At 45.3% G+C, this 24239-nt stretch overlaps 1 protein-coding gene across 1 annotated transcript in view; it reads left to right on the top strand.

The window, feature by feature from the left end:
• The window catches only part of LARP6 (La ribonucleoprotein 6, translational regulator), a 68996-nt gene extending 52422 nt beyond the window's left edge, over positions 1 to 16574 (top strand). Inside the window, exons 2-3 of the mRNA XM_086958404.1 lie at positions 2921 to 3131; positions 15015 to 16574. Of these exons, the coding sequence (XP_086814530.1) occupies positions 2921 to 3131; positions 15015 to 16073 (1270 nt within the window). The 3' untranslated portion in view covers positions 16074 to 16574. The remainder of the gene's footprint in view (positions 1 to 2920; positions 3132 to 15014) is intronic.
• The last annotated feature ends 7665 nt before the right edge of the window (positions 16575 to 24239 follow it).

The following is a 24239-nucleotide window of genomic DNA, read 5'->3' as shown; positions in this document are numbered from 1 at the left end:
AAGGACGTTCCCCCAGGTAGGCGTTGGCTCCCAACCACTCCAGTGGCGAGCAAAGCAGCAGGACAGACTTCTCAACTCGAGCGGCTCCCGCGAAGCGGGGGCCGCGAGGAGTAAAGTACACTTCCAGGCAGGGGGGCGTGGCACTGGGAGGGGGCGCGGCGCGGCGGGTAGAGGAACCAGCTGGCGATGTCAGATGGAATGCTGGTCCTCGCAGTCCCGCTCGCCTGCGCCTCTCACCTCCACTGCGGCCGGACTGAGCAAAGGACGTTCCCCCAGGTAGGCGTTGGCTCCCAACCACTCCAGTGGCGAGCAAAGCAGCAGGACAGACTTCTCAACTCTAGCGGCTCCTGCGAAGCGGGGGCCGCGAGGAGTAAAGTACACTTCCAGGCAGGGGGGCGTGGCACTGGGAGGGGGCGCGGCGCGGCGGGAAGAGGAACCAGCTGGCGATGTCAGATGGAATGCTGGTCCTCGCAGTCCCGCTCGCCTGCGCCTCTCACCTCCACTGCGGCCGGACTGAGCAAAGGACGTTCTCCCAGGTAGGCTTTGGCTCCCAACCACTCCAGTGGCGAGCAAAGCAGCAGGACAGACTTCTCAACTCGAGCGGCACCCGCGAAGCGGGGGCCGCGAGGAGTAAAGTACACTTCCAGGCAGGGGGGCGTGGCACTGGGAGGGGGCGCGGCGCGGCGGGAAGAGGAACCAGATGGCGATGTCAGATGGAATGCTGGTCCTCGCAGTCCCGCTCGCCTGCGCCTCTCACCTCCACTGCGGCCGAACTGAGCAAAGGACGTTCCCCCAGGTAGGCGTTGGCTCCCAACCACTCCAGTGGCGAGCAAAGCAGCAGGACAGACTTCTCAACTCGAGCGGCACCCCTATAACCCCTTGCATGCTGATGACGGCCCTCATCCGTCATGCATCACGGTGCTCGTGTGCTGATGACGGCCGTCATGAACTCGCCCACTCAATAAGTGCCGCACAGGCGCAGAATAGCGGCTGCATGCAAGGGGTTAAGATCTAGGCTCTTTAAACTTTCGAGTCTGACACAGCCAAACTGATGAGCGGAGTTATAACGTTGGCACCAAAAGTGACGGAGACAGTGATGCATATTGCATGTCCTCTTATGCTGATTTGTACCAGTCAGTGTCCACGACAATATGGTGACGTCCTTCTTGAAAACACTAATCCCTAATAACCAACCATGTTAATTTATGAATCCCAGCACTGCCGTATCCTAGCTGTAACATCTGTCTGATCTTCTCATAATCCATTTTATGAATCTGGGAGACTCAACAATACAGCATGTAATTCTAAAAGTTTGTACCTCCAAGCCAAAAAGTGGTGAATGGTCACTATGGATAGCCACCTCTCGTATATACAGAGCCTTTGAACCGGGCAGTGACTGTCCAAGGGGATGGGGACACTTTAGACCTTGCAGTTAAACCTAGAAGTACTGACTCTTGGTATTCTTTTAGAACTTTAGGTTCCTGGTCTGTTCGCAATCAATCAATCAAAGACATTTATAGAGCGCACTACTTACCCGTGGGGTCTCAAGGCGCTGGGGGGGGGGGGGGGGGCGTTACTGCTCGAACAGCCAGGTCTTGAGCTTCTTCCTGAAGGAGAGGTGGTCTTGGGTCAGGCGCAGGTCGGGAGGGAGGGAGTTCCAGGTCTTGGCGGCCAGGTAGGAGAAGGACCTTCCTCCTGTTGTCGCTCTTCGGATGCGGGGGACGGCGGCGAGGGTGTGGCTGGCTGAGGTGGCGTTTGGGAGCGTAGAAGTTGATGCAGTTGTTGAGGTAGCTCGGGCCTTGATCGTGTAGGGCTTTGTGTGCGTGGGTGAGGAGACGGAAGGTGATTCTTTTGTTGACGGGGAGCCAATGCAGGTCTCTCAGATGTCCGGAGATGTGGCTGTTTCGTGGGATGTCGAGGATGAGTCTGGCTGAAGCGTTCTGGATCCGCTGGAGTCTCTTCTGGAGCTTGGCGGTGGTTCCGGCGTAGAGGGCGTTGCCGTAGTCCAGTCGGCTGGTGACGAGGGCCTGGGTGACAGTCTTCCTGGTCTCGGTGGGGATCCACCGGAAGATCTTCCGTAGCATGCGCAGGATGTTGAAGCACGACGAGGAGACGGCGTTGACTTGTCTGGTCATGGAGAGGGAGGAGTCCAGGATGAAGCCCAGGTTGCGTGCGTGGTCCGTTGGTTTGGGTGCGGTGCCCAGGGCGGGGGGCCACCAGGAGTCGTCCCAGGCGGAGGGCGAGGAGCCCAGGATGAGGACCTCCGTCTTGTCTGAGTTCAGTTTCAGGCGGCTGGTCGTCATCCACTCAGCTACAGCTTTCATCCCTTCGTGAAGGTTGGCTCTGGCGGCGGGGTCGTTGGTCAGGGAGAGGAGCAAGTTGAGTACTGCGTTCTTGAACGTGTATATCCTCTTGCTGGTCCTTTCTAGTCCATCTGCCTGGCTATGCCCTACAGGACTTAGTTTGTGCCGAGCGTCTCAAAATCTGTGGTTTGCCACAGTTCCCTATTCAGTGGCATTAGTCACGAAATTTGGCACTTACATTGGTAATGGGAGACTGCCCCGTCACAAGAGGTTGCTTTGCTAACTTCAGCTAGAAAGAAGCCCATTAGTTCAGGCGAATGACAAATAAGCATGGCTTTATATCTTTCGCCTTCTACAGTCTTAGTCTCTTAATGGGACTCTGATCAAAGTTGCGCAGAGGGTTCCAGGGACAAGTCTGTAACTAGCCTGTAACTACAAATTAGCAACTATGTTACTAAAATTGGTCGACATACAGGTCTCCCACTGCTCCTACCCATCTATTACGATTTAGATTTGCTATGTCGTAGTTAGGGATTGTATTTTAAGTAATTAGCACTCGTATTTTTGAATTGTTATTTGTTTTTACATGAGTTGTGTGCTCTGTTCTGTTTTTGCAGTGGTGCTGCCACCAGCGGAGGAGAGAATGATAATGATGACTTGGACCCGAACTGGAAACCTCCAGAACAGGATCTTATCGAGAAGCTCATAGTACAAATCGAATACTACCTTTCAGATGAGAACCTTGAGAAGGATGCTTTCCTGCTAAAGCATGTCAGGCGGAACAAGATGGGCTACGTCAGTGTTAAATTGCTTACATCTTTCAAAAAGGTTTGTTTCTGCTTCATATTTTTCACTTCTGTCTGCTATGGGTGTGCCTAGTGGACTTTAACATCTCCAGATATTTGTACGCATTGTGTGCCTCGATTTAAACCTGGTTCAGCGTTGATCTATAGGAATCACACATTAGAAAAATGCATTGAACTTTCTTCATGAAGTTGGCCGCCTCACTCAAACACTGTTCAGCAACGTGGTTGCTTTCTTCGCTGCTCCCCTTCAGTGTTTCGGGACTGTGTGAGATTTCCACTCTGGCAAAACGCTGTGGCGACGGGAGTAGGTCTAATTGCACACCAAGTAGTACACCTAAAATTATAAACCCGAATCATTGAAATCATTCGGGGTTCAGAACTGCCCCAAGATGTTATGTCAGTAATCTCATGTTTTCAGAAACACTTCACGGTGGTTGCGTTTATTAAAGAATTAAGGACTGTCTTGTTAGTCATTCAGCTTTCTTTTGGACCTTGAAAGTACCGAATCACGAGGGGCAATAGTAGTAGCAGTAGTTTGCTTACTTTACCATACAAAATACCAGAAGCCCAAATGCTGAAGAATTTGTTTGGTACATTTTGTGCAACGCTTCCACAGGCTAATAACTTGCGATTTTTTTAGCAAGATACTTAAAAAAAAAAAGAAAAGAAAAAAATTAGCTCAGAACCAAATGATCAGCTAGATTAGTTTACTAAACTTGTAATGATGCTATGGCTTCAGTTCAAATGAGCTGTTTTGATGGCTACTTCTAATTGTACACTTCTCACCTTTTCAAGTTTTTCTAGGTGCCAGACGATCTGGTATTTTGCATCAGTGCTCACTGTGCCAGTAGGTGGTGCCATATGGCTCTGCAGTGACTTAATACTGATGTAACCGAATTGAGCCTTTTGTAACTGCATGGGGTGGTGCTTATACCAGTTCCTTTGTTTTCATGACGATTGAAGTGTATCCAGAGCTCTGCTCCCAATTTTTGTTGGTTTTCTTACTGCGCCAAAACTGCAGTGTCAACCTCAACCTTGACACCAGTACTTTCGGAGGATAGACTTCCTCTTGCAGAAAGGAAATGTTTTCACCTACTAGCCTGGTTTCTCGTTGAATGTGTTGTTCCTTCTGAGTAGTTACACACATACCTTGTGGGACCTAGCTAGCAAGAATTTGCCGACTGTTCTGGAGGGTCTAAGTAACTCACTGGCCCAAACGGGCAAAGCATGGCAAGATGCCCCAAAGTATATGTTGCGCGCAAGCCTGGGCGCCACCAAATTCATAATCCATGCTATTGGCACCAGTGTGGTGCTTAGAAGGCAAACTTAGATGAGATCACTAGGTTTAAAGGGTGTGGCCAACTGTCCAGTATGAATGTTGAGACCCAAGTTAGCTCTTGAGAATATACTGGCAATGTGTGCAAAATATATATGAAATACATGTAATAGAGCTAGGCACAAAGTATGTGTGAACGAAAAAGTCTTCAAAGATATTTTAATTTTATTTTATATGAATTTTTCAATATACTTAAATATTTTTCTCCATATTTGCCCTTATGGGCATGTCCTTCGATAGACATAGATTTTTTAGTGAGCAGGCCGACTTGGTGTTATAGCAATTCGGAGACACTTGCCACATTTAGGGCCACCTGCCGGGCAAAAGTGCCATCGAGCTGGTGTCAGACTCTGAGGGGGCAAGGGTTGTTATTTGCACTACTTTCTCAGCAGGATACTTTTTTAATACACCCATCCTATAGTCACACATCTGTTAACTGTGTTTCATGGTGGAGGCTGAACCGTTCCATTTCACAATGCTGTCCTTCGACTTTACCTTGGGTGTACGCGAAAATGATGTTAGTGGTGACTACTCTTCGGAATTCTGTGATGCATGTATTACCCGCACTTGACAACTAGTTGTTCATTGTAGCTAACTGTAGTCTGTCACAGATCACCTCCAGATGATGGCCAGATCTTTATTGCCCTGAGGCTTTCTATCAACGAGCCAAAGTCCCACCTGTGCCCAATGCAGAGAATTCCCTTCATATGGTTTATCCTGGATATGTTAGCGTTCGAAACCTTTCCACCACACAGCAGGTACACGATTTTCTGGATATGAGCCTGACCTTTCAGGCTCCATCCTAGGTTTTGATGAGGTTGGTTCTAAGGGTTCTTGGGCTCCTGGCCTTCTGTATCCTTCTGGTCTCATGTGCCCGATGCACGTGGACCCTGTAATAGAAGCTAAGGTTTCCTTAGGGACAACACTGGGGTTGCTTCTGGCGCTGTCCAGATGTCCAATCTGTTCTACAGCAGGCTCTCCTTTCCTCACCCAATATTCACAGTTCAATCAGGATTTATATTGCACTTCTAATCGCCCGATTGGGTATCCAGGTGCTTGCAGGTTCCAGAAGGCTCAATCAAACCATCCTTGATGGCCCTTAGGAATTGTGGAAGTGAGGTGGTGATCCAAAGCAGTGTTGGGAACTTGTTTCAAGTATTTGCTGCGATGTAAGGAAAGAATCCTCCACTTCTGCTTCGATAGATGTGTGGAGTGTGAGCAAGTGATAGGGAGACGGAACATAGTCTTCTTGACAGTTAGTGGAAGTTCAGGCGGTGGTTAATGTAGGCATGTCCTTGGTTGTGTAGAGCTTTGTGTGTGTGGCTCAGTAGCGTGACTTGGCTTCTCTTCTGTATGTGGAACCAGTGGACTTGCCTGAGGTGGGGTGCGGTGTGGGTTTGTCGAGAATGAGTCCTGCTGCAGCGTTTTGTATGGTTTGAAGTCTCTGTAGGAGGGTATGGTAATTCCTACTTGGAGTGTTGCCATAGTTCAGTGTTGGCTGGTAAATGGGGCCTATCACAGAGCGTCTTGTGTGGTCAGCCATTTGGGGCTTCAGGTGATCTTTAACCCTGGAAGCCTTCCTAGATTCCTGTACATTCCTGCAACCATCAAGGGGAAGGCTGCTGCTAACAGGCAACATGACCTCCATGTTCTTGCACTGGTGCTTGCCAACAACTCTCCCTGTGTAGCCATGGAGAAGGGTGATGTGCAAATGGGCTTGGAGGGGGCTACCCTCTGATACGAAGAGGTCCATCTAATACACTGACGACCCATATCCCTCCAATGGGTAACCCTGTTACTACTTATGCCAGGTACTCTGCAGCAACAATTTGCCCCCATTGGCACTTCCATTCCACACATGAATATCTCCCACCTGAAACTCCTATTTACGACTCCTCGCCTCACAACCTACAATCACCTTGTATATGGGTATCCATTCATGCGCTCCCGCGCACAACGCCTTACCGATAGTATTGCACTCTGGCATATTTGCCCCCATCTAACATCCTACGGTGCATGCACCCCTAGTTCGATGGGCACTCTTATACATGACACCAACGACAAACACTAAGCCGCAAAACTAACACCAGAACAGCAATACCTTACACTCGCACACATCATGTCCCCACTCCTGTAAAATATCGCTCATGTCAACATTTCTGTTCCGTTCTTGCCAACGGCTTATGTAGAAGTGCCTTTCTTCTGTTTTCATGTTATAAAAACCTAATAGAGTATTTACCCCCCAAAAAACCATGACCATTATTTGGTCCTGCAAGAAGCAGGGCTGGGTGGGTCCTAGATCCTATGCCAGTGTGGTCTACATCTCTGGAGGTGGATGGAAAAGAAGACCTTCTTGGAAGCTAACCACATAGTGGGGTTTCTAAACTCTGGGGCAGACTAGCTCAGCAGGCGCGTCTGGCAGGCCACAAGTGGTGTCTCCGTCACGATGTACAACCAGTTAGGCATGCCCTGGATAGAGGTGTTCACCACAGTTTAGCATGCAATGTCAAAGTTTCCATCTTCTGCCCTTATGTTTGCCCAACCAACCTTCTTTAAATCTCGGGTTATGAATCATTTTCTGAAGGGCCTGATTGTCTCCAAATACGTTTGTCATGTCTCAGTGGCCCCTAAACCTAGTCTTAACATACCTTCTGTGCACACCATTTAAGCCTATGCACAGTTGTTCACTGTATCTTCTGATGCTCATATGTCCTTCATTTCATTGTGACGTGAGCCACAGGAGTGATCTACAAGCACTCTTGGAGCAACCTCTACAGCATTTTCTTCCCAGACAAATTAGTGCTGTGGATGTGGGCTGTCTTACTGCCAAGGTGGTATAACCCTTCTGTGTTGGTCAATTGATCACCCTGCTGACATTTTTCAATCTGCCACATCTCTAAAGAGTGAGAGGCTCTACTGGCATGACTGTAAGTTTCCACATTGATCTATGAGAAACCATTGTGGAGCAAAATAGGACTTTTTCTAGGCAGGCAGCCTGCGCCTTAAATTGCTCTGCTATGATTCTCTCCCTGCTGGCCCATCTCCCTTCTCTTTCCGCCAGAGGTTCTCCAAGGCAATTACCCAGCAACTTGCCAAACCTGCAACACAACAAGCTCCTAGATCCCCCCCCCCCCCCCACCCTCAATCAGGATTCCGAGCCAGCCACAGCACCGAGGCAGCCCCGAACGCAGCCACTGATTTCATGGTCCCCCTGGATTGCGGCGAAACAGCCCTCACCCCCCTGTACCTGTCAGCAGCCTTCAACACCATCTCTCACCACATCTTGATCAACAGACGCCACCACAACAGAATCCATTCTCAAATGGATCACCTCATACCTCACCCGAAGAACCCAGAGAATCTGTTTCCTACCATTTACACCATTTACCTCCGAACCAAAGATCTGCAGTCTCCCCAAAGGATTGTCCCTCATCCCATCCTTTTCAACACTTACATGTCTATCTGGCTTACACTGTCAGATCGCACGGACTGAACAGAATTGCCGACCACACAAAGTTCATCCTTCCGGTCAGAGGAGCCCTTTACCGTTTGAGACCAAATGCATGTTGAACATCGCTGAGTGGATTAAGGACAACGGTCTCGAACTCAACATGGACCAGAAAGACTTACTTCATGTAATTTCATTTAAAATCTTCATTTCGGTTCACATAAAACCATAAAAGATGCATCACTAAAAAAAATGTTTATGCAGTTGTTTAACCCCTTCCCTGCTGCCATTGGGCGTCGCGAGCACCTCTCGCTGGTGCTGCAAACGTCCAACGGCTGAAGTGGCCCCGCCCACTCCACGGAACCCCCACACTGCTGCGAAATAACGGCATGTGTTAAGTATCAATGTGCAAATCGAGCAACTTCACCTATATTAAATGGTGTTTCAACGGGTTTAGGGCTATCGTTCGGAAGAGTAAATTCCATTTCTTGAGCGCAATAGACGACAATATAAAACATATAAATAAAACTAGACATAAAAGATTTTAAAATTCATTTTCATTATCATTCAAACTGGTATCCTTAACTCCAGGTGGCATTATATATAACTCTAAATAATATTCTCTTATGTTTAGCACGAATTACAATACTTTAAAACAATCAAGTGGAACATCAGCCTTGTAGCGCCATAAACCCTCGGTTCATAGATTAATCATTACCATTTTACAACATATTTATTGGGTTTATGGGCCTTACAGGTTTAACCCTACGTTTACCCTTGTAAGGCTTATGGTAAATAAGAATCTTCTCATATTAAAAACAATTTTTTGTGAGGTATCCGTTTTCAATATTCGTCCTGCTTCTATGCAATTTCCGATATTCAAATTGCGACAAATGGGTTTAATCCATTTGTTCCTTGGTTCGGCATACGCCGAGCAGGAGAATAATATATGTAAATCAGTTTCTTTGGACATATTTTGGCATAGTTCACAATATTCGTTACTGTTACCATCTTGATTTATGGTCCAATTTAATGTGTTCATATTTGTTTGTAACGCTCCATATCTAGATTTCATGTATAAGGATTTGGCCAATTCTGGACGAACTTCATCTATGAAGGACTCGAAACTGGCTACCTCCTTAAACAAAAGGAATGATTGTTAGTGAAAGACTTACTACTCTTTGGGAACACCTCGCCATAGAATGACGCATGGCGACCTGCTGAACTCTGCCCATCCCGACAGGCCACACCGCAACCTCTGCATTATCCTAGATGGCAAGCTATCCATGAAGACACCAGTAACGACCAAAACATCGTTTTGTAGGCTGGCCTACTGCCTCCGCTGCCGAAGAGTCTTTGTTTACGGCCACAAAGAATCGCAGTAGGTGTCACCATGCTGAGGAGAGAGAGAGGCACTGGTTATACATTGTGTGGAGATCGGCTCAGGGGTATTTTGAGTGGTACTGAGGGATATCTCTTTAAGTGTGTCCATTCCATTTCCTGCTGTGCGCCTTAATTCGTCATTCTGCAATGCCCAACTGGCCTGGTCTTTGATGAAGATGTTCAGAGTGGCAGTCTGAGAGGAGACACTACAAAACCAGAACAACATGGATAATGCTTCTCGGCGATTAGAAAGGAAGCAACCATGATGTTCATTGCTAATCGCATTAATACCGGGAACAACTTAGATACACATCCAAACCTGATGGCGGATAAACACAATGTAGTCTGTGCCCATGCACGTTCTCTACTAGGAGGAGTCCCTGCGATCTCGTGACTCGAAAGCCTTTGACGAAAAGGACGTTGCAGAAGTCAGAACTTAACACTAGATGGCAGGAGTACGGAGAGCAGGTGTATATACAGACACGTGCTACAAATAGTATGCTTGCTTTTAAGCTAAAATCACTGGATGGAGTTCAAGCAGCATTAGTGCTACTGTCTCCAACAGTGATTAACGTGCTGAAACCATTCAAGTACAAAGATGACTTCAGGGTTTGTTATGGATAGGAGAGAACCCTGAAGCTCTGGCACTATAACGATCTTTGTTGCTAATGTTTTCCTTCTTTGAGAAAATGTGTCCAACCAAAACATTTTTAAGGGTAAATCCAAGGAGTTTACCCAATAATTGTAAGGAAAGTAGATTAGTTTTGGTCAAATGAATTCCTTCAGAAGGTAGCTACAGTATTGTCCCCATTACCTGTCCCACAGAATGGAGAACTTTTAGCAAAATGCGAGTTGAACGAAGTGCTCTTTTTGTTGAAAAGGATGGGGAGCAACGTCTTCAGAGTCCTTGCATTTTACATAGTTTTCCTTTGGAAGTTGAATCATAACAAACACCATCACAGATGGGACATGTACAAATTTGTTCCTAGATTACGCTATTTGCGATGGTGCTATATCGTATCATAAGGCCAACAAGATACTTAACTTTGGCAAGACTTTTTGGTGGATGCTCTGCCTAACCACAAATGCCACGTGCCAACTCTGGGGAAACGTTCACTATGGTGACCGCAGGTTACGGTTAGTGATGTCATTTGGAAAGATATATCTGCGTTTGAGGCTACTAATCTGAATACATTTGATGTACTTTGGAGTTTGGGACTGACTTTCGTGCCTTGAGAAAGTTCTCTGTAAGCGAAACATATTGGCTTAAGGCTGAGATTTTATTGAAGAAAAGTCTTTGGAACCCGAACTGGTGTGTGGCAAACAATCTTTGGTCTCTATAGACCTCACCTAAATGAGCTATTAAGAGGATTGGGTTTTGATTGGAACGATATTAATTGGGTTATATTAGAGTGCTATCTCAAACATAAGTGCCTCACCTGTAGAATATTACCAGGAGCCAGCCAGACTAAGTCCATAGATTTCAACCCAGATTCCCGCACACTGGTACTATATTGGCTCCTCAATAAAAACTCCGCCTTCTGCCAATATGTTTTGCTCATGGAACACTTTCTTAAGACACGAAAAGTAAATCCCAAATTCCGAAGTACATCAAATGTATTCAAATTGGTATTTTCCAACGCAGATATATCTACAAAAAGACCCTTCGGCAGCTGAGACAGTAGGCCGGCCTAAAAAAAATGTATTGGTTGTCACCAGACACACAGGACAAAATTGGCAAGGCAAAACTGCTAGGCAATGGAGAAGAGTTCAGTAACTCCCCCGACAATCTAGTCTCCATCGTAGGAAAAACTCCTCAAAGCAGGAAATAGAAGCAGTCCAAGAGAAGCAAGAGACACTCTAAAATATCCCATCAACCTCCGTCTATCACAGATCTTGTATCAAGGCCACCATGAGCAGCAGGAGTACAATTGACATCCTCACCTCTACACAGGTCTCCCGGACCCACATGGCTGCACGTCGAACCGGAGCGCCCATCATTTAGGGTTGGGCTTTTGCCCTGTTCACAAGTCACCCCCACCTCTGGCTGGGCCACAGTTTTCTAGGCTTTGGCCAGCACCAAGTTAAGGCATCCTATTCCACGCGGTATCCAACACAGCCAATTGCTCACACCACTTTCCATTGATCCTTGGGTTTAAGACCATGTAGGTGCCAAACCTTTGATGCCACAGCCTGCATCGAAACCAACATCGGCTCAGACTGTTGATGGCCGACTGCGAAGAGGCCCATTTTTGCAACTTGAACAGGATCTGAATCAAAGACTGCATATGATTATTCACACCCGAACAGCCACTGGGAAGACTTTACCCAAAAAGCGATGACTCTCCTTTTGAGGACGCTCCAGAACTGGACCTTTCACAACTGGTGCCTCCCAAGAGGCCAAACACTGCTCTTAACCTCCGTTCCATAAACCACCTCCACTACCCCCACCACGTGCAACTCCACCACCTCCTGTGAGTTCCCCTCAGGTGTCACCAGAGTCCTATTCAGACACTGGTAGCCGTAGCGCCTACTCTCTAGCAAAACACTTTAGTGCGCCACTAATCCTTGGGAGGACTGTGATGTGCACCACCGGGGTACCCTGACCTTGGCCATGTCCTTGTTGGGGCTTACCTACTACACGTCCACGTATACCACGGTGTCCTCCAACCAGCACCTGCCTACCACATGTGAATATGTACGTCACTCCGAAAGATTAATTCCTGATGGAGAGGTTATCCAGAACCTATCCATCCCTCCAGTTTCTCCCTGTACTAAAAGGGATGGTAAAATCTTCCCCATAGATTTTTTGCAAGCCCATAAAATCCTGGGAGGTAACACCCAGAATTGAAAAATTAAAGTCTGCTCCTGCTGCCCCTCTCTTTATCAAGGGCCACAGACCGTACCCTCAAGCCCCACTTCCAAAAGTGAGGACTAGCGTATTCCTCCTTCAGCTATACTTGGCTGTTAACGCTGCACACATGCAGAACAGACAGATCTGTTCCAAGATCCTTTTTATTAAAACTTTCAGGGAGGTCCTTAAGTGTCATCCCGCTCTACTGTGCCACTAACTTTAGTCTGGAACTTGAACATTGTCCTCACAAGACTTATGGAACCTCCTTTTGTACAACTACATTCTTGTCCCTTGCAGCTTTTGTCTTGTAAGGTTGCATTTTTAGTTGCCCTAATGTCCCTTAGACGCGATGGTAAGCTACAGGCCACTGCATTACAAGAGCCTTTCCAGGTCCACAATGACTAGGCTGCCCTTAGAAACCAACCATAAGTTCCTCTAAGGTGGTTGAGCTCTGTCCTTTCCTCCTAGCCTAACACTGTAGCAGAAACCACTTCACACACTTGACGTAAAGCTTGCTGTCATTTATTACACAGATTCGGCCAAGTCTTTTTGTTAAACACAACAGCGTTTTGTTGCCTTTGTCCGACCTCATAAAGGTGAGCCCATATCAAAGGCAGGTATCAAAGTGAATTGTCAAATGCACCCTGATCCAGGGCTCACTCCTACCTCAAAGAGGGTGCCACTATGGCCTTTCTTGGAAACCTACCCGTTCTGACTTATAGAAAGCTGACTTGTGGTCCACACCACACACCTTAAACCATTACTGTGTACGGCAACATGCTAGAGTAGGTCAGACTGTTTAAAGGACTATGTTTCAGACCTCTGCACCATCCACTGGTTAGCCACTGCTTTGGGGGGAGTAATGCTTTACAATCCAAACAGAGCATGTGCACCTGCAGGGAATGGATTGTTACTTGCCCTGTAAGCATCTGTTCATTGCATGTATTGCTGTAGATTCACATGCACCCTCCCTCCTCCCCGGGAAACAGTGTTTGCTATAGATATCTTCAACCTACTTAATTTACACTACATGGTCCCTATACTATTCTACAATCTACTTCATGCCTTCTCTCACCCACTGCATGGAAAACCGTCAAAATAAAACAAGTTGCAACAGTCCGTGCCCAACACTAGATAGCAGGAGTATGCATATCATGGGAATTTAAAGCACTGCACGTGACTAACAGATGTTTACAGGGTAACCTAATCCTTATTATACGGACCACTAAATGCTATATATCAATAAGTCCATTTACAAAGCCTGTATTAAGTTGCTCGGTGTTTATCATAGTTTATTAGCTCTAAAAACGGTTTCCATAATTAATAAGCAATTGCCTATTGGCTTTAACACGTTTTCACAAAAAACATCTCCTGCCTATAAACTTTTTCAGAGGGTTTTTATCAGCAAGACGCTATTGACTATAATAAGATTCCTCACAATCACCCACGGTGTGTGGGCTTTGAAAGCAAAGCAAGTAAAGAGTTTGTTTATTTTCGCTAAACAACTCACAAGCAGGCACACAAAGCCTCATAGAAAGCGCAGTTTTGTAGCCGAATATACCCAGCTGCTGAGCAGTTTTGGGTGCGGTTTGGAGATGTTCCGGCCCTGGTAATGCCTTGAATTATAATGGGCCAGGGAAGGCTGGGACTATGATTGACTTCTCCAAATGCTAATCAGTTAAAGCGTGGCCTCCAAGGACAAGTCTCCTGACCTCGATTGTTAGTTCTTCCTCACCTCCATATGGCCTCCTTTCCAAAGCAGTGCTTTAATTCCCAGATTACTGCAATGAGTTAATCGGCTTGAAGCGCACCGACGTCTGTTTAGTAAGCATGCAGGCTCTACCTCCAGTAGAAAAAAAAAAAGCAAAGCATAATGCAGGTCATTGAAATCTGATATGTGGACATTCTTACTAAGAACTGAGCGTGGTGACATAGTCCGCTGTCTCGTATCGGCTGACTCCGCCCGCACTCAATGCACTTTACCCACGCCATGGTGTAAGTGCTGCTGTTTCAAGGGTGGGGATTTCAGAGGCGCCTGTACTGTGAATTTTAAAAACCTGACTCCGCCATGATGTGGGTGTAGGTAGATGCCGTTCAGGTCCCGGATTAAGAATCGAAGGGACGGTGTTCAATATTAATGTACCGAGAGTGCTCTTCATCGGATAGCCCGTTTTTGATTTTGGAATAAAAAAGATGCCACTTTGTTCCGATTCATTTTTGATGGAGTTGAACTGGCTGACCTGATAACGTCTGGTCTGTAAGAACACGGTATTGGGGTGGCACTTCACACACTTTACGTTGCTTTAAGAGGCGACAACTTAGACGAGAAATTGCATTAACTGTCTCCTCTGTTATTCCGAACAGTTCCGCCCCTCTTTCGAAGCGGCTGCAAACATTTTGCATTAAAATCTGGATTCTTTGAACCTGCAGAGCAATATAATTAATGGTATATGTAAGATGCCCTAAACTATTCTCCAAGATTTCACCCTACATAATGATAGTGGAAGTAGCGAAGCCTAGCTTCTTCAAAATCTTTACTATGCACAGGCCACTATATCTCATTTTAAAAAGCTGGCATCATCCTGAATAAATGTAATTCTTCAATTTGACATATTCGTATATCTGATAAGAAAAGGCTGTAACGTAAACCGTTTAATCCTAACCACTGTCTATTCAAGACACATCCACCCCCAAATCATTTGTCCTAAAGTACAAATGAACATGATTGCAGAAGTGAGGTTCACATATAAGTTGTGGAATAAATTAGTAAATGGTTTTCTTAACTTTCATGGCAGCCAGTGTATGGGTTGAGGAGAGAGAATGATCTGAGTGGGCCGATTATCTTCCTTATAAATTGAGGTTTTTTTTCTTCTTTTTCTTTCAGGTGAAACATCTTACCCGTGACTGGCGAACCACAGCCTATGCGTTGAAGTATTCAGATTCACTTGAACTAAATGAAGACAACCGGAAGGTTCGAAGAAAGAGTCCCGTTCCAGTCTTTCCCAGTGAGAACCTCCCGAGTAAGATGCTGCTTGTCCATGACTTTCATTTGTTCCCTGAGCTCCAGTCTCTGAACAAGGAGCAAGAAAATGGTGGCATGCAAGAGAAGATCATGGAGCAGCTGCTCAAGGCGTTTGGATCATTTGGGGTTATTTCCTCTGTGCGCATCCTCAAACCTGGACGGGATCTGCCCCCGGATGTCAAGAGATTCAGCAGTCGCTATGCACAGGTGGGAACAAAAGAGTGTGCAATTGTAGAATACGAGGAGGTTGAAGCTGCAATAAAGGCACATGAGACCATGAGCACTGTGAAAGAAAATGAAGTTGGTATGAAAGTTATATTAATAGGTATGAAACCTCCAAAAAAGAAAATACCAAAGGACAAGAACTGTGCTGAAGAGTCAAACAAGAATCGTAAAGCAAAATCATTAAACAAGAGAGTTGAGGAATTGCAATTTGTTGGCGACGACTCGCCAGTATATAGTTCATCCGACCCAGATAGCAATCCCACATCTCCAATGATGGAGCGGAAGTATAAAGTTTCAAACAAGCTGAGTCCTTGCACCTACCAAAACAATCATCTTAGCCCCAATGCTTCACCCAGATCAAGTCCCTGGAACAGCCCATCTGGCCAGCGCAAGGTCGGGAAGATATCGCCGCTTGCAGATGGCACGAGTCCCGAATTCCCTAGGAAGTGCATGGACTATTCATCGGATAGCAGCATTACACCTTCAAGCAGTCCTTGGGTGCAGCGTAGGAGGCAAGCTCAAACTGTAACACAAGAGAAAAGCCCTATTGGTAGCCCAATGTTAGGGCGTAAAATACAAAATGCAGATGGATTACCATTGGGAGTCTTGAGATTGCCTAAAGGCCCAGACGGGACAAAGGGGTTCCATAATGGTGTTGAAAGGAATAAGCCTATGCAGAATCTAGAAATCACTTAATATATTTTAACATTCATGTTAAGAGAACACTAAATTTATTTTTATGCCTGGCAAAATGAATGGCTGTATAAAGTCTGTATTTAATTTTAACATGTTTTGTATTGTTTATGTAGATATTTTCATTTGTGAATTTGTAACTGCGCTGCACTTTTTAATTTTTTTTTATTTTCAATCTATACATTTGTTTTTGGCTGGGTATGTAAAAGCTATGTACAGTAACTGTCTCTTCATGACGCAATGGTTTTTGTTTCAGACGGTGAATGTGTAAAAGGATGTGTCCGTGTTTAAAGTATGTGTTGAGGAAGTGAACAGTCTTAAGCTGAGCCCGTGAGCTTTGAAGAAATTAATTATTCCATGTTTGGAAAGGGACTAAGGGTTGGCAATCCCTTGAGGACCATTGCTGTTGACTGTCATTGGCTTCCAGAGACATTGCAATCCTAAAAGGGGACCAAACTAATGTAAATATTACGTCCTGTGAATTAAAAGTCAAATACTGAGCACTGAAATGCATTTGTTATTGATTTGTCCATCAAACTTAAGATGTTTGGAATGGGGGAATTGGACTCTGCTGGACTAGAACTTGTGCATTTTGAAGGCAGCAATACGATCCAGTAAAAAAACAATTGCAAATGGTTTGATAATTGTTCTGAATGATGTACTGCTAGTCTCTTTTCCCATACTGTAAATTCAGTTGTGACTTGTATATTTTACTCAAAAGTGGTAAATACTTAATTCTCCCGGATGCCGAATGAAAAGACTGCTATGGATTATTCACCCCAAACAAAATCCTATCCCAATAGGAGGAAGAGTGAAGAAAGGCAAATTGCCCATTCTGTAAGAATAGAATCCGCTTGAAAGGAATAGGTAGGACGTAGAAGACCTGTAAGAATTGTCTGACTCTGTAATGGTATAGAGATGGCCAGCCAAATGTAAGATCAGATTGGTTTGGCGAGTCTTGTTTGATGACCGAGAACATGATGGGTAGTGGTGCTTAATGGGATCCTTTGTCCTGTTCTAAAACTCACGAATTGCTCATTTCCACCAAATAGTGAGATTTGTGTGTGTGTGGGAAGGGGTCTTGCAATTAGATTTGCCTATGTATTCAGGTATTTATTTTGTCTATTGGTTTGGTTCGATCTTACTACCTTTCTATGCTAAACAGGTTATTGGTATTCTCTTCACCCCCTATTCAGATTATACCAACATTTTTCGAGTGTATATTTTCACGCTGTATTTCGCCCCAGCAGGGAATCACAACGCGGTTGTTACGACTGCCTTGTGATTTTGCATACCATTACTCTGCAGGTCGTAACGACTGGCAGAGGGGGGGTGCTGGATGTTGGAATACTAGAATTTACTATTCCAACTCCAGTCTGTGCGGACAATAGGGAAGGTGTTGGATTTTAAATCCAACACCTTCCCTCCCCTCTCCGCAAGTCGTTGTTTCGACTTGCGGAGTAATGTTATGCAGAATCACAACGCGGTCGTTGTAACAACCGTGTTGTGATTCCCGGCGGTGAGAAAGAAAATTGTGGTAAACTTTGTTTACCAAATTTGTTGTATGTATGCTGTATTTGTATAGACAACAGGCAAACCTACAGACCACTTGTGATAGAATTTTGTTTTCAATTACCCAGAAGTGGAAGTGTGGGGTTGGCCCTTATGTATACTGGTGTGCTGTACCAGACTCTGGGTGCATAGATGTCAGTTGCTGTCAAGGCTGCCTGCACCCTTAGACGCTGATTCCATCAGCAAATTGGCATAACCAATATGCAGATATCTAGATTTGGGACATTTTTAGATCTAAAAAGAACCCAATTTATAGAACGGAGGCAGGAGGGTCAGTGAGGAATCTGAAATTACAGTATCCACCAGAAAGATAGTTACCCAAGGTATGGTGTTCTTCTGATGGATACCTTTAATCACAGACTCCAAACCTTGTGAATAGATACCACAGCAATTCATTTCCAGGTGGTCTGTCTATTAACTAGCTCAGACCAAAAAGTCCTGCCGGACCAAGTGGGCAAAATTCCTCTGTCGACAAACTTGACTGCGGCAGTAGTGCTTTGTAAACATATGCGCCAACACCCTTATGGCAGCTTGATATTTGTCCAGGTGCTCTGTGTGTTAGCACACTGGTAGTAGGTTTGAGTCTGACAGAATGACCCTTGTATATCCTCTGGAGTCTGCTCTTTTGCCAATGCGTATCGGATTACTATAAAGAGAACAATCCGTAATGAGGGGGTCTGCTGTGCCCTGTAAAAACAGAGTTGATGATCCACCTGATATTCTTTGGTGCGATCAGTATGAGGTTTAATGTCCTTGTTGGTTCCAAACGAGGAAGTCGCTTCCTCCTAAGAGGGATGTGGTGAGGCACTGAATGCTAATATGAAAAAGGAGTGATCACGTTTGGCAGAAAGGAAGATCTGGTCCTCAATACCAACTTATCTGGGAAGAATGTAGTATAAGGTGGGATTGAGCCTGCAACTTGCTATCATGCCTTGCTGATGGTATGGCGACGAAGTAACATTTTCAGCTGGTGTCATAATCAACAATTGTGCATAGACTCAAAAGGGATGCCCTTCAAAACAATGAACTAAGTTCGAGTTACTCTATGGCTTCCAAAGAGTTGTTGCAAACCTTCCAAAAATCTCTATCCCAACTGGTGGCTTGAATACAGAAAGTTGATCCAACAACCTAAAAAAAGCAGAAATAGCAGATAAATAGCTTGTAACTGTGCCCAAGGCCAGTCCTTGCTGGGTCATGGACAAAACCACCAACACAACTTTGCTTGTGGCTCAACTTGGTAGGTTCTGCACCAAGCCACAAACGTCTCCTAACGTCTGACATTTTAAGATTTTTTTTTTGTGTGAAGGGATTCCTTGTCACTAAGATGACATCAATGGCCTCAGGAGGAAGCTCAAGAGGCCAACTGCTGCTGCTGCTTACTAGCTAAACATGGTGCTGCAAAATGTGCAGGCCTTGGCATAGTACCCTAACTTACTTCTGAAACAGAAGATTCTTCCGCAACTGCAACTTTATTGGAGGATAGATGCTTACTCCCAGAAGTGCCAGGTACTACACACTCCTGGCTCCATCTTTTGCCACTGGGGTCAGTTAGCCCTGCTTGTTTCTAATTTTCAGAACTCTGGCCAAGAGGCAGGGGTTGGAAGACACAAGTAGTCCATTCAATATCTTTATTCTGTCGAACTTAAAATATACCATAAAAGTACATAAACATTGCAAATCCATGTCACAATTTTTTAGACTTTACACATAGTTAAAATTAAAATATAAACCGTATGCTTTTACAGCTCAGTATTTCAACAAATGTCCAGATTTGTAAAAAAATTGAGGATGCAATTCATGTTCAGAATGTGAAGCGTCAACATACTCCTACCTTGAGTAGTCACGAGCTCCACACTAGACAGAAGCTATCTCTTAGAGAGACCTTCCTGTTCAACTCCAAAATGCTGACATTGTGCAATATTGACCATGGCGAAAAGATATAGCCAGGGTTCTCCCCATTAATTGAAGGCTTCAACTGCAAATCGTGATCCACTAAGTGTCTCCAGAGTTTATCCAGCATGGCGTTTTGAGACCTCCCTGGGTGGTTTACCGCCAAAGAAAATCTTGGCAGGCCAGTCTCTTCCCGAGACGCAGGGCCAAAGACCTCACCCTACCTTGCTTGTTGCAGCACCACATGGCAGTGGTGTTTGTGAGCACATGTACCATACTATAATGATGGGCAGGAATGCCTTAAGCACCAAGTGAATTTGCACTCCACTCCAAATTGATGTGGAGTAGTCTTCCCGACCAGAGACTAGAAGCGTTTGATCTCTGCCACTGGCCCAATCGCGGTCCGGAAGCCACCACTGTAGATCTTTTGCAGTCTCTTTTGAAATGTGCATCTGGTCCATGAAATTCCCCTGGTGCTTTGCCTGCTGGTACTCTGTCCTGCTGCAGAAGCCCTCATGTTATCTGGTATGTTTGGCAGGATGCAGGTTGCCAAAAATCCCAACAGCCTCACAGTCTCTGGAATGGGAACAAGGACACGGGCTAGAACATCGGGATCATAGCCCGGATGTCCTGGCGTCTCCCCTCCTAGGGAGATGAGGGACAAGTGGGGAAAATGTACGAAATCATACCGTGACCAGAATGGCTCCAATGAGGTGGAACCTCTGTGAAGGACTAAGGTGCGACTGTGGCATGTTGATAGCGAATCCCAACAATATTAGGGTTGCCATTGTTCTGAGGTGGCTGATGACTGGGGTGAGCACACCTTCAGCAGGCAGTCATTGAGGTATCCCCAAGCTTTGAAGGTATACTATGACTACCATCCTCACTTTCGTGAACACCCAAGTGGCACTGGTGAGGCCAGAAGAGAGCACTTTTAACTGAAAACGACCCAGGCCCTTGAACCATAGATGGCACATGTGGGACTGCAGGAGGGGATTGGGAAACTAGTTTCATCCAGGGTCTAAGGTAGACAGGACCAGGGCTAACGTAAGCATCTTGAATTTGTGCTTCTGCAGGAAGGTGTTGAAAGAGTGAAGATATAAAATAGGACAAGAGCTTCTGCACTTCTTTGGCATAAATTAGTTGTAGTAACACCCAGTTTCTACTAACAAGCAGAGAACCCACTCTATAGCCCCTTTCAAAAGGGCCTGCACATCCTGCTGCAAGACAGACAGGTGGTCCTCCATCAGTCGCCCTGATGGTGGTGGAAAAGGCGGTGGGGTGGAAAGAAATGAGACGGTTGAGCCCTGATGTATGGTTTTGAGGACCCACTTGTCTGAAGTGACCGGATTTGTCACCCCTAAAGCAAATATTGGATCCTGCCTCCAACAGGGTGGCTTTGTACCGGCAAGGGCACAGGAAAGCAGTTTTGCCGATGCAGGAAGGGAGGTGGGGACTCTGCTACACATGGTCTCTGCTGTCTGGGCTGTTGTCTTTGTGAACCATGGCCTCTGCCTCAAAAGAGCGCTGAAAAGGCCTGCTGGGCTGGTTTAAGGGTTTGGCATTGACAAAACTGAGAATCCCAACAATATCCATGAAAAGAGTGGAATTGTCAGGTGGGGACTGAAAGACCCAAGGAACTTGCCAAGGCTGACTTTCTGTAAACTGTACCATGGCTGAATCTGCCGGGTTTCTTTTCTTCTCTCTCTCTCCTAAGAGGCGAGAGCCATCAAATGGCACGTCAATGAGGACATCCCTGGAGAAGCCCACAGCTCTCATCCAGGTGTGACACAATTTCCACACTGATACCCATAGTTTGACCTAAGGAGTTTGTTGTGTCCAAGTTAGGATGTCTTATGAATTTTTCTGCATCGTGACCATTGTGGTTGGCTTGAGTAAAATGCCTGAAGGTTGTCTGGAACAGCTAGTAAAACTTAAAAGGGCATGGGAGTAGAAGCCTAAAAGACAGATGGCATTCACTGATCTCCGAGCAATGCTTGTTGAGGAGAATATTGGCTAGCCAAATGTCTCAATTTGATTTGGCTCCTGATCTAGTGGGGTGGTAGGGAAGGTGTTGGGATAAACCTTTTTGTTGGACTCCTGCACCACCATGCTCTCTGGCACAAGATGTGTAAGAAAGGCTTGGCCTCTTTTTGCCCATATAAAACAAGTTTTATATGGGCAAAAAGAAGACCCCGGATAGCTTGGCAAAAGCTCAGAGAAAAAAGAGAATGGAGGGAATGCGTCACCAGACCTTTTGCAGTACCAGAGGGCATTCCATTTAAGAATCTTCAGGCAATTATTGGGCGATACTACTGTCTTTCTCACCATTATTTCAGGTTTTAACATCAGTTTTTCAGTCCCAAGCCAGGTTTTTTTTGTTTAAATTCGGCGACCCAAAATACAAAAAAGTGAAATTAAAAGTTCTATTGGCAGCTTGCAGGGGTTGGCATCAAATAAGAACATTACTACGAATTCCCTATTATAGCACATTAGCCTCAATAAGGAATTCACCTGGAACTCCAATCTGTCTACAAGACTCTTGCAATTCCAATACAAGAAAATTGAATAGAAAGATGGGGTGAGCTGCTGGAGGACGCTGAATTAATTTCATGGCAAAAACCTCGGGATATTACAAAGGGGGCTGTCTCCAAATTTCAATATTTCTAATTAGCTAGCTGGGCTAAAGCACTTAAAAAAGCTGGGAACGGAAATTTATTCTTCGAACAGAAGGCAGCTACTTCCCCTGTGGGACGGAAAGAAATTGCTATATGGTATTGGCTGTTAATTCAATCTCATGAAGATTCTCAGAAGTGGTCCGAATCTATCTGGAGGAAAGAGCTGCCAAGCTACGATTGGGATACCTTATGGCAAGTATCTCTATCTGTTTTATGGCAAAGTATTAAAGCTGCACCACTAAGAAAAAATAATTTATTTACTGTTCACAAAGCGTATTGAACCCCGAGAAGATTATCCAAAATTGGTTCCAAAAGAGTGGTGCCAGAAGTGTGGGGAAACAGATGCGGATGACTTACACATGTTTTGGCAATGTCCTGCTATACAATAGTTCTGGGAAAAAGTAGGTGAGACGATTTCGAGTATTGTGGGGTCTGAAGTTAAGGTGAGTCTCCCACAGGTAATCTTTGGTGTAATTTCAGATGAGGATAAAATAATGAATGTATCTAAAAATAAAAAAAACTTCAATGTTCATGTTAATTCTATTGGCGCGCAGGCAGCTGTGTATTAAGTGGATTTTGTCTGACCCCCGACAGTCTGAATGGATTAACTCTATACACAGGGTTTCAAAATTAGATAGGGCTATACGTGTAACAAAAAAAAACAATTTGGGGATTTATGGGACGACTGGTGCAAATGTAGATAATTTAATGTTTTTTATAGTTTTCTCTTTCTAGTTGGTAGCTATTTCTTTTTGTATCAATGTTTTGGAAGCAGTGCCTTCTGAGATAAGGTCTTCTTCAGTTGGTATAATGGTTAATTTAGTCCTATGATTATGTACAGCCATACAGGCCAGGAATATTCCAAAAGGTACAGACTGATAATCCTTGCGCAGAGCATTGTGTGGGACCTGTTATAATGGAGAGGAAGAGTGGGAGGGAGAGAAGCAAATAATGTGGATTAAGGTTTAGGACGGGTGAGGGCCCGAATTGTCTAGCACATGCTCTCTGTAAAAGGAGTGATCGGTTACCCTCGTTCTGGCGAGCCTAAAGCCGAAAGACTTAAGGCTTCCTCCTATGTTTGTCTTTTCTCTGCTTTCCTATTCGAACTCTTAAAATATACATTGGCAGAATACAAATGAGGACAAAAAAAAAGGCTTGGTCTCCTGGTGATAGCCGATTATTTTCAGGCGATCTGCCATTAAGTGATAGTCCTTAGCATGGTTTTGTCTAAGAATATCCTTGAGGTCTTGATTACATGGCACTAGAGGGTTCTATATGTGCTAGACCAGGCTGCAGTTCCGCTGTCAGAACATTAGTCTTTACTGCCATAATCTGTAACTATAGGTCTAATACTTTTGCCGGACTACGCATAACTACGGAAAAGAAACGCTTTCCTTGGTGGCAGGAGGTGAAAAAAGGCCAGTATCTGAAGAAGTGTCCATGCCACTTCATATTGGGGAATACAATCAAAGTACTCTTATGTGACAGCTTGTTGTTGATCTGTCTGTTTGGTATAAAACTTAATAAAGACACCTAAAACAATTTTTTTTTTAAATCTTTGAGCTAAAAAGATTATGCAAAGGTTAGGATCAATCATGTGGTAAGAATCAGAAGAATTACCAGCTAGTAATCCGATGCCCCAGTGGGAGTTGTGCGCAGCCTTAGTCTAGGTCATGGAGCATTCTGCTCTGAGTTGGACAGCACAATAGGGGGCAAGTTCAAGTTCTCCAGCATCAGTGGTGTTGGCACTGGAGTTGATGTGCTTCTCCGCCTTGCATAGGATGGGATTGAAATATGCACTGGAAGCAGTGCTGAACCCAGTGAGGGTTCAAAGGGCACAGACTGTGCTGAGGGTAGACACTTGACTAAAGGACCCTGTGGATCCTACGGGACTGAAGGCGTATCCGAAGGGAACTCTGTGCAGCATGACCTCTGAAGGTCCCCTACTTGCTTCACCAATTGACATGGAAACTAAGGTTGTATAGGCTCATTTTCCAGCGTAGCCGCGTCGAGGGGAGAAAGACTTACC

Source organism: Lissotriton vulgaris, chromosome 2_1 (assembly GCF_964263255.1).
Source record: "Lissotriton vulgaris chromosome 2_1, aLisVul1.2, whole genome shotgun sequence".
NCBI classification, from domain to species: Eukaryota; Metazoa; Chordata; class Amphibia; order Caudata; family Salamandridae; genus Lissotriton; species Lissotriton vulgaris.
Note: the sequence above shows the minus strand (reverse complement) of the source record. Positions and strands in the feature narration are given on the sequence as shown.